This window comes from Photinus pyralis, unplaced genomic scaffold, assembly GCF_008802855.1.
Source record: "Photinus pyralis isolate 1611_PpyrPB1 unplaced genomic scaffold, Ppyr1.3 Ppyr1.4_LG2, whole genome shotgun sequence".
NCBI classification, from domain to species: domain Eukaryota; kingdom Metazoa; phylum Arthropoda; class Insecta; order Coleoptera; family Lampyridae; genus Photinus; species Photinus pyralis.
In genome coordinates this window covers 3,138,902-3,151,674 of record NW_022170403.1, presented here as the reverse complement: position 1 = coordinate 3,151,674, position 12,773 = coordinate 3,138,902, and the positions used below count along the sequence as shown (strand labels likewise).

At 35.0% G+C, this 12,773-nt stretch overlaps 3 protein-coding genes across 5 annotated transcripts in view; all 3 read left to right on the top strand.

Moving 5' to 3' along the window:
* LOC116164280 (protein slit) overlaps nucleotides 1–12,773 on the top strand; it is a 270,589-nt gene that overhangs the window by 57,142 nt on the left and 200,674 nt on the right. The gene's annotated exons all lie outside the window — the stretch shown is intronic.
* LOC116164285 (probable cytochrome P450 6a13) lies at nucleotides 1,498–3,973 on the top strand. Its single transcript, XM_031478436.1, has 3 exons — nucleotides 1,498–2,729; nucleotides 2,773–3,024; nucleotides 3,077–3,973. Exons 1-3 carry the CDS (start codon nucleotides 1,607–1,609, stop codon nucleotides 3,238–3,240), a joined length of 1,539 nt encoding a protein of 512 aa, XP_031334296.1. The 5' UTR covers nucleotides 1,498–1,606; the 3' UTR covers nucleotides 3,241–3,973.
* On the top strand, nucleotides 9,718–11,722 carry LOC116164284 (cytochrome P450 6a2-like). The gene is made up of 3 exons (XM_031478434.1): nucleotides 9,718–10,998; nucleotides 11,042–11,293; nucleotides 11,349–11,722. Exons 1-3 carry the CDS (start codon nucleotides 9,876–9,878, stop codon nucleotides 11,513–11,515), a joined length of 1,542 nt encoding a protein of 513 aa, XP_031334294.1. The 5' UTR covers nucleotides 9,718–9,875; the 3' UTR covers nucleotides 11,516–11,722.

Genomic DNA, 12,773 nt, shown 5'->3' with positions numbered 1-12,773 from the left:
TAAGAGAAAAGCAAAAAAAAACGCTGAACAGCGAAGAAATAAATTGTTTAAAATTAATCGACTCCTGAAGCCTTCACAAGCAATTCCTGTAGCAAGCACTAACGATAAAGTTTTTTTAAAGGGTCTGAGTCGAGTAACGTCAGAAGATCGATATCTTTGTTAAATAATCTAAATCTTCGGGGGTGTATTTCTAGTGAATTTTCATTTATATTTGTGAGATGGTTGCCATTAGAAATCCAAAGGGTTAAATTAAGCGTAACGTAAGGGAAAGGGCCCCCAAATATTTTTGAAGACGGGGCCCCTAAAATGAAGTTACGCCACTGCACGTATACCAATCCACATTTAACGTCAACGTCCGTTCTAACCGGAAGGCGTTCATCACTGAAAATATTACGCTACTTGCTTCGCTACAAAGAATTACTTTTGTTACTACGATTCATTTCGGTTAGTTTGATTACATTGTATCCTTCAGATTAGCTGTGTTATTTGAGATATTATCTACCGTGACTTTGTAAATTAGTTTTTGAAGTTACCGAGATTTAGTCCGAGACTTATACCAACGATTGTTTCCTGCGTTATTTGTTTCATTCCGAAGAATTTGTTCATGCTACCTGATGTACATTTTTAATTAATTAGATTACATTGCTGTCATATAGAAACTAGTAATTTTCACGTTTATGCTTTTATACAGATGTTGTATGAATAATCCGGGGTCGATCAAAATTTTACTTTTACCAGTGTAAAGTTATTCGAATTTTTTTTAAGTAAGTATTTAGATTAATTACGGTTTAGTATATGATTTACCTGATCAGTGTCAGACGTTAAAATTGCTATTTCGCAATATTTTTTGTACCGCACTATTCACTACCCCTTTTATTTGTTTGTTTGTGGTGTTATCTGTTACAGATTTGGATTTTTTTTGACAGTTGTAGAAAAAATTAATTTTTCTTTAAACAAATACAGTGCATTCGGGATGAGAGGGTCACCTCAATATCTCTTTTATTTGGCGAGATTCAAATATAATTTTATATACGACATTACGATATATTCGATCGCGTGTTGAAACTTCCGGTCTCACTTCCAGTTTAACTGGAAATCGTTTTTTTTTAATATTATCAATTTTTTGTGTATCAACCATACGCACATTTTATGTTGATTGCTCTTAAAAAAACATAGGCCTTCCGTTTGAAACGGAAAAGTTGCATCGGTTTCCAGTTAAACCAAATGTCATACCGGAAGTTTCAATACCTATATGAAAATCTAAGAAATCGAAACTTTTGATCATAGAGGTGGATGATTTTTAAGCAAGGCATCTGATGGAAAATTTTGAATCGATATACCATAATAACATCAGTGTATACTCATGATAAAAATCAATGTTGAAACAGAGATTTTAATACTTTATTAGGCAAGAATATTAGATTTCAAGCAAAAGTATCAAGTGCGTAAATGAATATTTCTTATCATCACTTATGATTAGGTATAGTAATTTGTGCAATGTTTTAGAAGATATCTTCGTTCGTCAAAACAGATATTTGTTAATCAATACGCATTGAGCGAAGTATTTTAAACATTCCCGTGCAGCGTGTGTCAAAATTAGTGAAAAATGGGTTTATTTTACGAAATTTTGTTCTTGCTAGTGTTAAGTGTAATTGGTATAGTATTGTATCTGAAGCACCTTTACACTTACTGGAGAAAAAAGGGAGTTTACGTGTCTTCTAAACCGCACATAATTTTTGGAAACGCAAAGCATTTATTTACAGGCAAAGTTGCAATTCGAGATTTGTATAGGGAAGTTTATGACGACTGCCGACGGGCTTCACAAAAAATGAGCGGATTCTACTTTATGATGAAACCTTGTCTGGTGCTCGCGGATTTAGATTTAATTAAAGACATTATAAGTACCAATTTTGAGCATTTTACCGATCGCATATTTCATAACCACGAATCAGATCCGCTAAGTGACCAAATAGCATCGGCCAAAGGAGAAAAGTGGAAGCAGCTACGTACGCAACTCACTCCGGCTTTTTCTATAGCAAAAAGCAAAATGATGAGCCAGAAAGTGCTGGCATATACGGATAAACTAATTGAAGAATTAACCAACAATTATCGTGACAAGAAAACTATTGAAATAAGTGAGGTGGTAGAGAAGTATGTCGCTCGTTTGACAGAGGCCGCCATTTTTGGTATGGAAAATGATCAAATACACGGTGTCACCACCGAATTTGAGCACTATTTGAAATCTTTCTTTCATAAGTCCTCGTTAGATTTGTTAATCACATTGCTAACGTTCTTTAATCCTAATATGCTCACATACTTTCGAGTGAGATCGGTAAGAAAAGACGTGGGCGACTATTTCTTAAAATTGTCCGCAGACATCATCAAATTTAGAGAAGAAAATAATATCGTCCGTGACGATCTTATACATTTACTCATTCAGTTGAGAAATAACGTCGATATAAATGAAACCAGCGACAAACTTCTCCAAGAGAATAAAATCAAACCTCTACTAACTGCCTCTCAGGTGGCAGCAAATTGTCTTATCATAGCCACTGCGGATTACGAGGCCACAGCTTCTACAATTTCATTTTGTTTATATGAACTCGCGCTTAACCCAGATGTACAAGAAAGTGCCAGGCGCGAGGTAGTCGATGCTCTAGCATTGCACAATGACCTTTTTTGCTACGATGTCGTTAACGAATTGATTTACCTCGAACAATGCCTCAAAGGTGAGCATTTCGCAAACACACCTTTTACATTGTCTTCTTTCAGAAACTCTGCGCAAATATCCTCCAACTCCTGCTCACAGTAGAGAGTGTACCAAACCGTACATAATTCCTAACACAGACATTCTTGTGGAACCGGGAACACTTGTATTCGTGCCAACTAGCGGTTCCCAGATGGATCCAACAATATTTCCCGATCCAGAGCGGTTTGATCCAGAACGGTTTACAAAGGAAAACAGTGCCGGTCGCCATCCATGTGCATTTACACCTTTTGGCTTTGGTCCTCGAATGTGCATAGGTGAGAAATTACTTTACTAGATCGAATATATAACAAAAAAGGCGTTCTTTAGGTAAGAAGTATGGAATGATGAAGAGTAAAATATGTTTGGCGAAATTACTCCTTAATTTTGAATTTTCAACTAATCACCTAACAGAAATACCAATAACTATTAAACCAAAAGCTCTTATTACTACCAGTGCAAATGGTATATGGTTGGATATCAGAAAAAGATGATTAAGTAGGGTAGCACTAAATTCGTGACATTGGAGAAAAGAGATTGGCGCTAATGATTATGTTTCTTTAAATGTTCCGTTGGCGGACATGTCGGACTAGAAATCATATTTTCATGTATTATTAAGAGATATGAATGTACTAAGATAAATGTAAACACATCCTTCCTCATAATTCAATCATATTATATATATAGACACTTCACTGTTTTTATCGAAATCATTAGGTGTACACCAAAACATTTATTGTTATTTGTGGGTGTGTTTGGATGTGCTCTAGTATTTTTAGATAAAGATGAATTTGACCACCTTTTAGTATCTTCATTGTTTTTCATTGCAAATGTTGTTTGTAAATTATTAGTCGTATTTCGATGTACTTGGAGATTGAGGAGTAAACAGTTCCATGATTGTAATTAAACTCTAAAAAGTTTTACTATAAGGAAACAGTTCGAAGAGTGTCTCACTCAAAATGATATATTTTATTTATTTATTATATTGTTTGAAGTAGAAATAGAAATAGGGAAAAGTTAAATTGTGGTTTTTGGTTGATTGATAAATATGCGAAGAAGGCGACAGATTTGAAGATAATGCGGACTAAATTTCCAATCCTAACTACCAATTGGAGATTGCAAAATGTTGAGCAAACTTGCTGTTTCAATTGCATCGAAACTTTAGACATTATTTATTTTCATTTGATAAATATTGAAGAACGCTCGCCATTTGTGACGAAAAATAAAGGTGACAATACGAAACTTGCGCATTTTATTGATTACACTTTAACCAAATCGACACCTTTTTCTGTTGGCTGGCTTTTAAATGACAATGTAAATCCTGCAATATGATCTGAATGCCGGCCGCCCCCCAACCATCAAAGTAATTTTATAATTTCATCGCTCTGCAACTGTTTTATTTTATCATTACTTCCAAAATACTAATTAACCTTATTAGAGGGCAGATGAACACTGTTTTGTTGTTAAAGCTTTAACGTCCGCAATTATTGAGAAAATTCAGAATCTCTCTCAGTATGTTTATCACTTAAGCCGTAGAGTTGCATCTTCTCATGTTATTACTGGCGACATTTTGTACCATATTGTCTCTCAAATGCGATAAGAAATACTGAAAAATCGGATGGTCAGACTAGTCCTCTCCTAAAAACATGGCTTTCAATAATTTATGCTGAACTAAAAGTAGCAGCTTCAAAATCACAAGTACGTATAGTTAATAAATTTTTTAGTAGGTATTTCCAACATATCATTTTTTAATAAGTACTAGGTTTTGCAACTTCACATTGTTTACGAAAGATACATCCACTTGGCCTTAGAAATTGGGGAAGAGGTGCTCTCCAGGTACCAATCACGAAGGAATTTTTTCCGTGCAGATATAGAAGCTCAGCTGAAAGATACTTATTTATGAATTTTACCTCCCTATGAACGTGAGACTCTTCCACCAATATTTGAACATAACTACATCGCAAATGATCCGTCAGGGACAGACGAATGTACTATGTCATCCTACCAGCCTTCACATTCTGATAACATTCATGTCATTGTAAAAGCAGAGAAGTTTAGAGGGTGTGCAAGGACATAGTGGTCTCAGTATTCAAAATGAAGATGCCGTAGCTCTTGTTCCAGGTTCCACCAGACATTCATGTGTTTCTGAGCATTCCGCGTGGAGGAAAAATTGGCTTTGATCACTGATTGTGACGGTGAAGATTCGATAACGGATTTTGCGCCCCATATCAGATTTTTTAATAGTCAATAATAAACCAACTTTTACGAAATTATCATGACAAAATAAAATAAGTACATTTACATAGGAAACAACGCGTACTATAACGTAAATTTAATTACGTGGTTTATTTATTTACAATTAATTAATAATAAATTGATGACAGTCTTGAAATGAATTTGGTTAAAATATTATTTATCACTTAAATATACACAACTTACAACAGCGCGAACTATTTACTACTTCGGCGGAACTGACTGAAACACAATTCGATTTGCTTATATATGGCATACACCCCTGCTTCTCGAAAGTTTTCGAACGCTTCCAAACCAGTATTCTAGAATGTTCTATGTCATATTTCCCGGAAAGAATACGTCACATCACTCACATCGTTATCACCATAAATACAAACGGTGATATCCGCATTCGTTTCTTATCGCCGATTTTTATGGCGCATCTATGTCTATCGCGATTTCTAAAATATTCGCTACTGGAGAGAAATTATTGTACTCACAGTTCAGACAGTATATAATATATAAGTAAGTACGTAGTTATACAGGGTTTCCTGGATGGAGCTATATAAAAACTTCAAGGAAAAAATCTGAAAATTTCGCGATGAAGATATCGGGTCATAAAAATTGGATTTTAGATGATTTAGAACTTTCATACACTGGAGAGTTTTGTTGGGGGGTAATAACCCCTACATTTTTAAATTGCAGCCCCTGTCCAGGTTCACCAGAAACACATTCCCGATCTTAAACCACTCGATTTTTTTTCTTGTGATGGGGATTTGTAAAAAATAGAGTATATGAAACAAATCTAGACACAATAAATGACTCGAAAAAACCACCAATATTACTAAGGATCTGCTTCAAAAATATACTGCTATTGATAGTAAAAATATCTTAGTTCTCGTTTTGTTGGATTACTCCAGAGCCTTTGACAGAATTAATCACGATATACTTTTCGCAATTTTAAATTATAGTGGTTTTGGTAGTTCAGCAGCTAAATTTATCTTAAGTTACATTAGCAATAGAACTCAACGTGTAGTTTTTAATAAATGTGTATCCAATCTATAGCAGTACGTACAGGTGTCCCTCAAGGATCAGTGTTAGGACCCCTATTATATATTTTATACACTTCAAATTTTCATAAATGTCTAAAGCACTGTACATATCACATGTATGCTGATGATACGCAACTCTTATATAAAACATCTAATGCATGCCTAGATATGGACACTGTGAATATGCATCTCAGCGCTGATTTATCTAACATTCTGAAAACCTCTGAAAAGCATGGACTACAGCTCAATTGTAAAAAATCAGCTGTTATGTTATTCGGTAGATCGTTAATTGTTGACAAGTACAAGCATGCATTAATGGTTAGGTTAAAAAATACGGTATTACCAATCGTTGATGAGTATAAAAACCTTGGTTTAATGTTAGACTCTAAGCTATACGCTTAAAAAGACACATTGATCTAGTTGTTAACAAAGCTTTTATTAATCTTAAGATCATATTTAATAGTAGGTTCATTATCAATCGTAACATTAAGATAATGTTATGTGAAGCATTGGTATTATCGCAATTTAACTACTGTGACTGTGTGTATGGTCCATGTATTGACCAAAGAGATTCCTTGAGAATTCAAAAGATGCAAAACTCTTGCCTTCGCCTAATATTTGGAATACGTAAATACGACCGAGTGACACATAAGCTAACGAACTTGAATTGGCTAAACATGAGTAATAGGAGATTGTTGCATTCCGCTTGTTTGTTCCATACCATACTGCAAACCAGAACCTACATATTTATTTGAAAAAGTAATCTTTAGGAGCTCCGTTCACGATTTAAATATTAGGGATAAGCTTTCAATAACGATACCCCACCATAAAACGACACTTTTTAAACGTTCCTTCAGTTATAATATAGCCAACCTCTACAATGAATTGCCAACTGATTTAAAACAATTATCTTCTTATGCATTCAAAAAGAAATTGTACCTCATACTCCTTTAAAGACAGAAACATGCTTAGCAACACCATTCTTTCTTTACTTTTTGTATAAATTTTTGTACTTTAGCTATAGATAGCAGTCTGCGCTTTTGCTTTTCACTCTTAGTTATAGTTATCTCTTTCTCTCTCTCATTACCGGGTCTTTAATAACAGCTGTTCTTGTCACTGTAATTAATACATATTGTTGAAGGGTTGAGTGGTAGAGCAGACGGGGTTATCTTGGTAGGTCTAGTCTGAACTCCGCCCTATTGAGTTGTTCTTTTTTTTATAAATGGGTTAAAATACTGTCTTACTTAAAACTCAATAAATGTCATTATTATTATTATTATTATTAAAAGTCGCGTGCCGTATTAAAATGTATCAAGGGCAACAAATCTCTCTTTTACAGTCGCCAAAAGATCGTGAATTAGCAAAAATGTTGCCATTTAGCAATATAGGCGCTCTTAGTACTATAAACACGAAACAGTTGGTTTTTTCACCGCTTGTTCATTAAGAGGTCCTGAACACAATATTTGCCTAGTAATTTAAATTGTTTTATAATGGTTGCGCCTAAAAGTGAATTATTTTATAGAAAACACCATTTTAAAATGGGTGCAACCAATGAAATCGTAGTTCGTTGAATTGAAAATACTAAATATCACACTTATAGTGACATTTGCGGTAGGTAAAGATGTAAAAATTATCAACAGTTATCACTGCAACCAGTAAGTAGAAAATTATCATATTGAGGAGGATGATTTTTTGGGTTATTTGAAAAAACACTGGAAAATACAGGCTGCGCTTAAATGTTGTTAGATATATGGTATATATTTCACAATAAAATTTCCCTGGCATCAAAAATTTTATACTCTGTAGCACAAATAAGTTTCTAAATTATAGATAAAAAAATTAAAATGGCTGTTTGCTATTGTCACGGGGCGTTCAATTTCCCTTTGTCCAAATCAAAATTGCTTGTTGCAGCAATTCAGAACATCATTAAAAACATTTTTATTTTATAATTATTTCTGTGACACTATTATAAAGATGTAATATAGTTGTTTTATAGAAATGTTTATATACGTTTATAAAGTATATTTTATATAGCGTCCTATAAAAATCTTTAACAAAACTGTCGCCGTTTAATAAGTAAGTAATTTTACAATTTTATAATAACCGTTTAATTATTGTAACATTCTTGTAGTTTGCTTTGAAAATGGTCTGCTTATAACCAGACCGAAACATATGTCAGCCATTGTACAATGTACACCTTAATCTGCAACAACTATAATAACATAGCAGAAATATAAATTTAATTGGGGAAGACAACATCGTGTGTTCTTTAACAAAACTGTTGTAGGTATAATGTTTTTTTAAAGTTTTTATACGATTTGACGAAATGTTTATACAATAATTTTGTTATGTTTCAAAAGCTTTTACAAAATTACTAACCAAAACTGAAATGCTTGATAAAGTGGCGCCAATTTTATATTTATAGCCGTCTTATACACATTTTGAAAACGTTTCTGAGAGTAATGTTGTTTTATAATTTATGTGCCGGAAACGTTTTGGAAACTATTATAAAATATGAAAATGCTAGTTGGGCGAAAGGGTAAGGCAACTAAAGACATAGAACTTAGGCCTCGCGCCGGTGTCCGAAATGTTATTGTGTGGGTGTAATAAGAGGGATTGTTTTTGTATGTTGTACGCAATTGCCGAATGCGATCAATAGCCGAAAAAACATCTATGAAGATGATTTGGTTGCACCAAAACACTAATATTTTACACAAGATGTCCAGTCAAAGGGCATACAACATTTTTTGTCTAAAAAATATGCGACTCCCACTCTCTCATTGCCGTAGCCGTCTGCATCAGAATATTTAATCATATCTATTGACCGATTTTTGATGATTAGCAAACTACTTGAAACAGATGACCATTGAAACAAACCGAAATTTTAGAATGGAGATACTTCCCTATCAGGAGAGGGGTTGAGAAACTCTTCAAACTGCATTTTTTGTTAGCATTTTACAAGAAAACGATGCCATTTAGCCAAAGATAAAAATCTTCTAATAGATTTATAAAGACACTAAACCTTCCCCATACTTCTGCTTGTCAAGATGGCTGCGTCCATCTCGTCTCCTTTAATATGTGAGGACAAAAAGTCTTTAAATTGTTAATATTGTAATTGTCACCTAATGCCTTGAATCTAAAACCTGAAACAATTAAAAGAAGTATGGGGAAGGTTTAGTGTCTTTATAAATCCACTTAGTCAATTTCACCCCGTTTTGAGTCGTTTTAAGATGGATAGCTACCATAAAAATCTTCCTTAAAAATGCAAATTTAGAAACTAGATATTTGAAATTTACCTTTATGTTATCAAATCTGTGCAAAGATACTCTCGAAGATATTATACCCTTTTCTTCCCGAGAACCACAGTTGAACTATATTTGGAAGGACTAACTATACCCTATCTACCATATCTAACATAGGCCCCCTCGACGCATTTTTCCTTAGGCCTCCTAAAGCCCCCGTGGGTCACAGACAAACACTCCCTTCATCTGCAGGTTGTTACGAAGCTATGTAAGAAAATTATTTGTAATTATTTAATGCCCTTGGAAAATGGACATTTTATTTATTTCCTTGCCATTGAATTACCATATTCTCATGATAATTCACAGTTAAGACGGAGATTTTGATACTTTATAAGACAAGGCCATTATATTTTAAGCAATAGTATCAAATAAGTAAGTACATGAATTATTCCTTATCATCACGTATAATGATAGGACAGTAGTTAGCGCAATATTTTACGAGATATCTTAGTTCATCAAAACCAGCCGCTTGTTTACGAATACGCATTGAGCAAAGTATTTAAAACATTCTCGTGTTCCCGTGTGGGTCCAAATTGGTGAAAAATGGGTGTATTTTACGAAGTTTTGTTCTTGCTAGTGTTAGGTGTAATTGGAATAGTATTGTACCTTAAGCACCTCTACACCTTCTGGGAAAAAAAGGGAGTTTACGTGTCTTCTAAGCCGCACATCATTTTTGGAAACGCAAAGCCTTTACTTACAGGCAAAGGTGCAATTCGAGACTTGTTTAAGGAAGTTTATGACGACTGCCGACGGAATTCACAAAAAATGAGCGGATTTTACTTTATGATGAAACCTTGTCTGGTGCTCGCGGATTTAGATTTAATTAAAGATATTATGAGTACCGATTTTGAGCATTTTACCGATCGCATATTTCATAACCACGAATCAGATCCGCTAAGTGATCAAATAGCATCCGCCAAAGGAGAAAAGTGGAAACAGCTACGGTCGCAACTCACTCCGGCTTTTTCTATAGCAAAAAGCAAAATGATGAGTCAGAAAGTGCTGGCATATACGGATAAACTAATTGAAGAATTAACCCACAATTATCGTGACAAGACAATTATTGAAATAAGTGAGGTGATAGAGAAGTATATGATTCGTTTGACAGAGGCCGCCATTTTTGGCATGGAGAATGACCAAATATACGGTCCCACCACCGAATTTGAATACTATTTAAAATGCTTCTTTAATAAGTCTCCATTGGATTTGTTAATCGCATTGCTAACGTTCTTTAATCCTAGTATGCTCACGTACGTTAGAGCGAGATCGGTAAGAAAAGACGTGGGTGACTATTTCTTAAAATTGTCCGCAGACATCATCAAATTTAGAGAAGAGAATAACATCGTCCGTGACGACCTTATACATTTACTCATTCAGTTGAGAAATAACGTCGATATAAATGAAACCAGCGGCCAAATTCGTCAAGAAAGTAAAATCAAACCTCTACTATCTTCTTCCCAGATCGCAGCAAATTGTCTCATTATAGCCATTGCGGATTACGAGACCTTAGCTTCTGCAATTTCTTTTTGTTTATATGAACTCGCGCTTAACCCAGATGTTCAAGAAAGAGCCAGGCGCGAAGTAGTCGACGTTCTAGCATTGCACAATGGCGACTTTTGCTATGACGTCGTCAACGAATTGATCTACGTCGAACAATGCCTCAAAGGTATGCATTTCGCAAACGCACTTTTTACACCGTCTCTTTTTAGAATCTCTGCGCAAATATTCTCCAACTCCCGCTCACAGTAGAGAGTGTACCAAACCGTACATAATTCCAAACACAGACATCCTTCTGGAACCCGGAACACTTGTATTCGTGCCAACTAGCGGTCCTCAGATGGATCCAAACATATTTCCCGAGCCGGAGCGGTTCGATCCAGAACGGTTCTCAAAGGAAAACTGTGCCGGTCGCCATCCATGTGCATGGACACCTTTTGGCTTTGGTCCCCGAATGTGCATAGGTAACAAATTACTTTATCACAGAAAATACATAACCAAAAGAAACGCAATCTTTAGGTATGAAGTATGGAATGATGAAGAGTAAAATATGCGTGGCGAAACTGCTCCTTAATTTCGAATTTTCCACTAATCACTTAACGGAAATACCAATAACTGTTAAACCGAAGGCTTTTATTACTAATAGTGCAAATGGTATACGGTTGGGTATCAGAAAAATTGATTAATCACGATAGCACTACATTAGTGACGTATAGGATACGTAGGTAACTCGGCCTCGGACCTAAGCAGAGCGATTGACACTTACGATTTTTATACTCTTACATTCAACAAAAGTTGTTATTACAGGTAAACTTTAAATATCTTGTTGATGGACAAGTATTAAGATAGATTAAAAAATGTATTTACCTACTTACCTAAGCAAAATATAAATACACCAGTATAATAATACGTACATAACGAAAATTATTTACCTATCTATAGGAGTAGGAGATAGTAAGTAACTAAGATCTGCTAAGATGTTATAATTAATAATCAGCAATATCTAATGAAGTCCCTCAAAGAACACATTGAACTTTAAAAAAACACCACGCACAAATTTCTCAGTTGACAAGAAGAAGCAAATTGCAGCACACGAAAGTGCGACTACCCCTGCCCGAAGCGCTCCCACTGCAACATGGAACCCACGCAGCAAGCAACAGGAACGGCTCAAAGATGACCCCGGAACTACAATAATGTACAGTAAAGTGGCGTTTACATTAGGCCACTTCTGGTCGAACGACTAAGTTGATCGACTGAAAGTCGCCTACGATCGCCCATGTAAACCCGATTTTCAACCGAGCCGAGTGACTACCGGTTGTTCAACTAGAAGTTGACTTTATGGCTACTTTTGGTGGAACAACTCGGTCGTTTCAACTCGCAGTCGACCGTCTAAACACTCGAGAATTAGTTGACAATCGATTGAAACAGATATTTCTGTTGTTTGTAAAAAAAAACAGGCAAAAGGTCTAAAGTAAATTGGACTGGAAGTAAAATCATTAAATTTATAATCTTTATGAACAGAATGAATGTCGGTGGAACAATTCTAGTGACTCATATAAAAACTGTAATTTGAAGAAAACGGCGATAGAGGGAATAATAGGCGCATCTATGTCTATCGCGATTTCTAAAATATTCGCTACTTAAACTTTTCCCCTTTTAAAACAAATGGAGAGAAATCATTGTACTCACAGTTCAGACACTATATAATATATAAGTAAGTACGTAGTTATACAGGGTTTCCTGGATGGAGCTATATAAAAACTTCAAAGAAAAAATCTGAAAATTTCGCGATGAAGATATCGGGTCATAAAAATTGCATTTTAGATGGTTTAGAACTTTCATACACTGGGGAGTTTTGTTGGGGGGTGATAACCCCTACATTTTTAAATTGCAGCCCCTGTCCAGGTTCACCAGAAACACATTCCTGATCTTACACCACTCGAT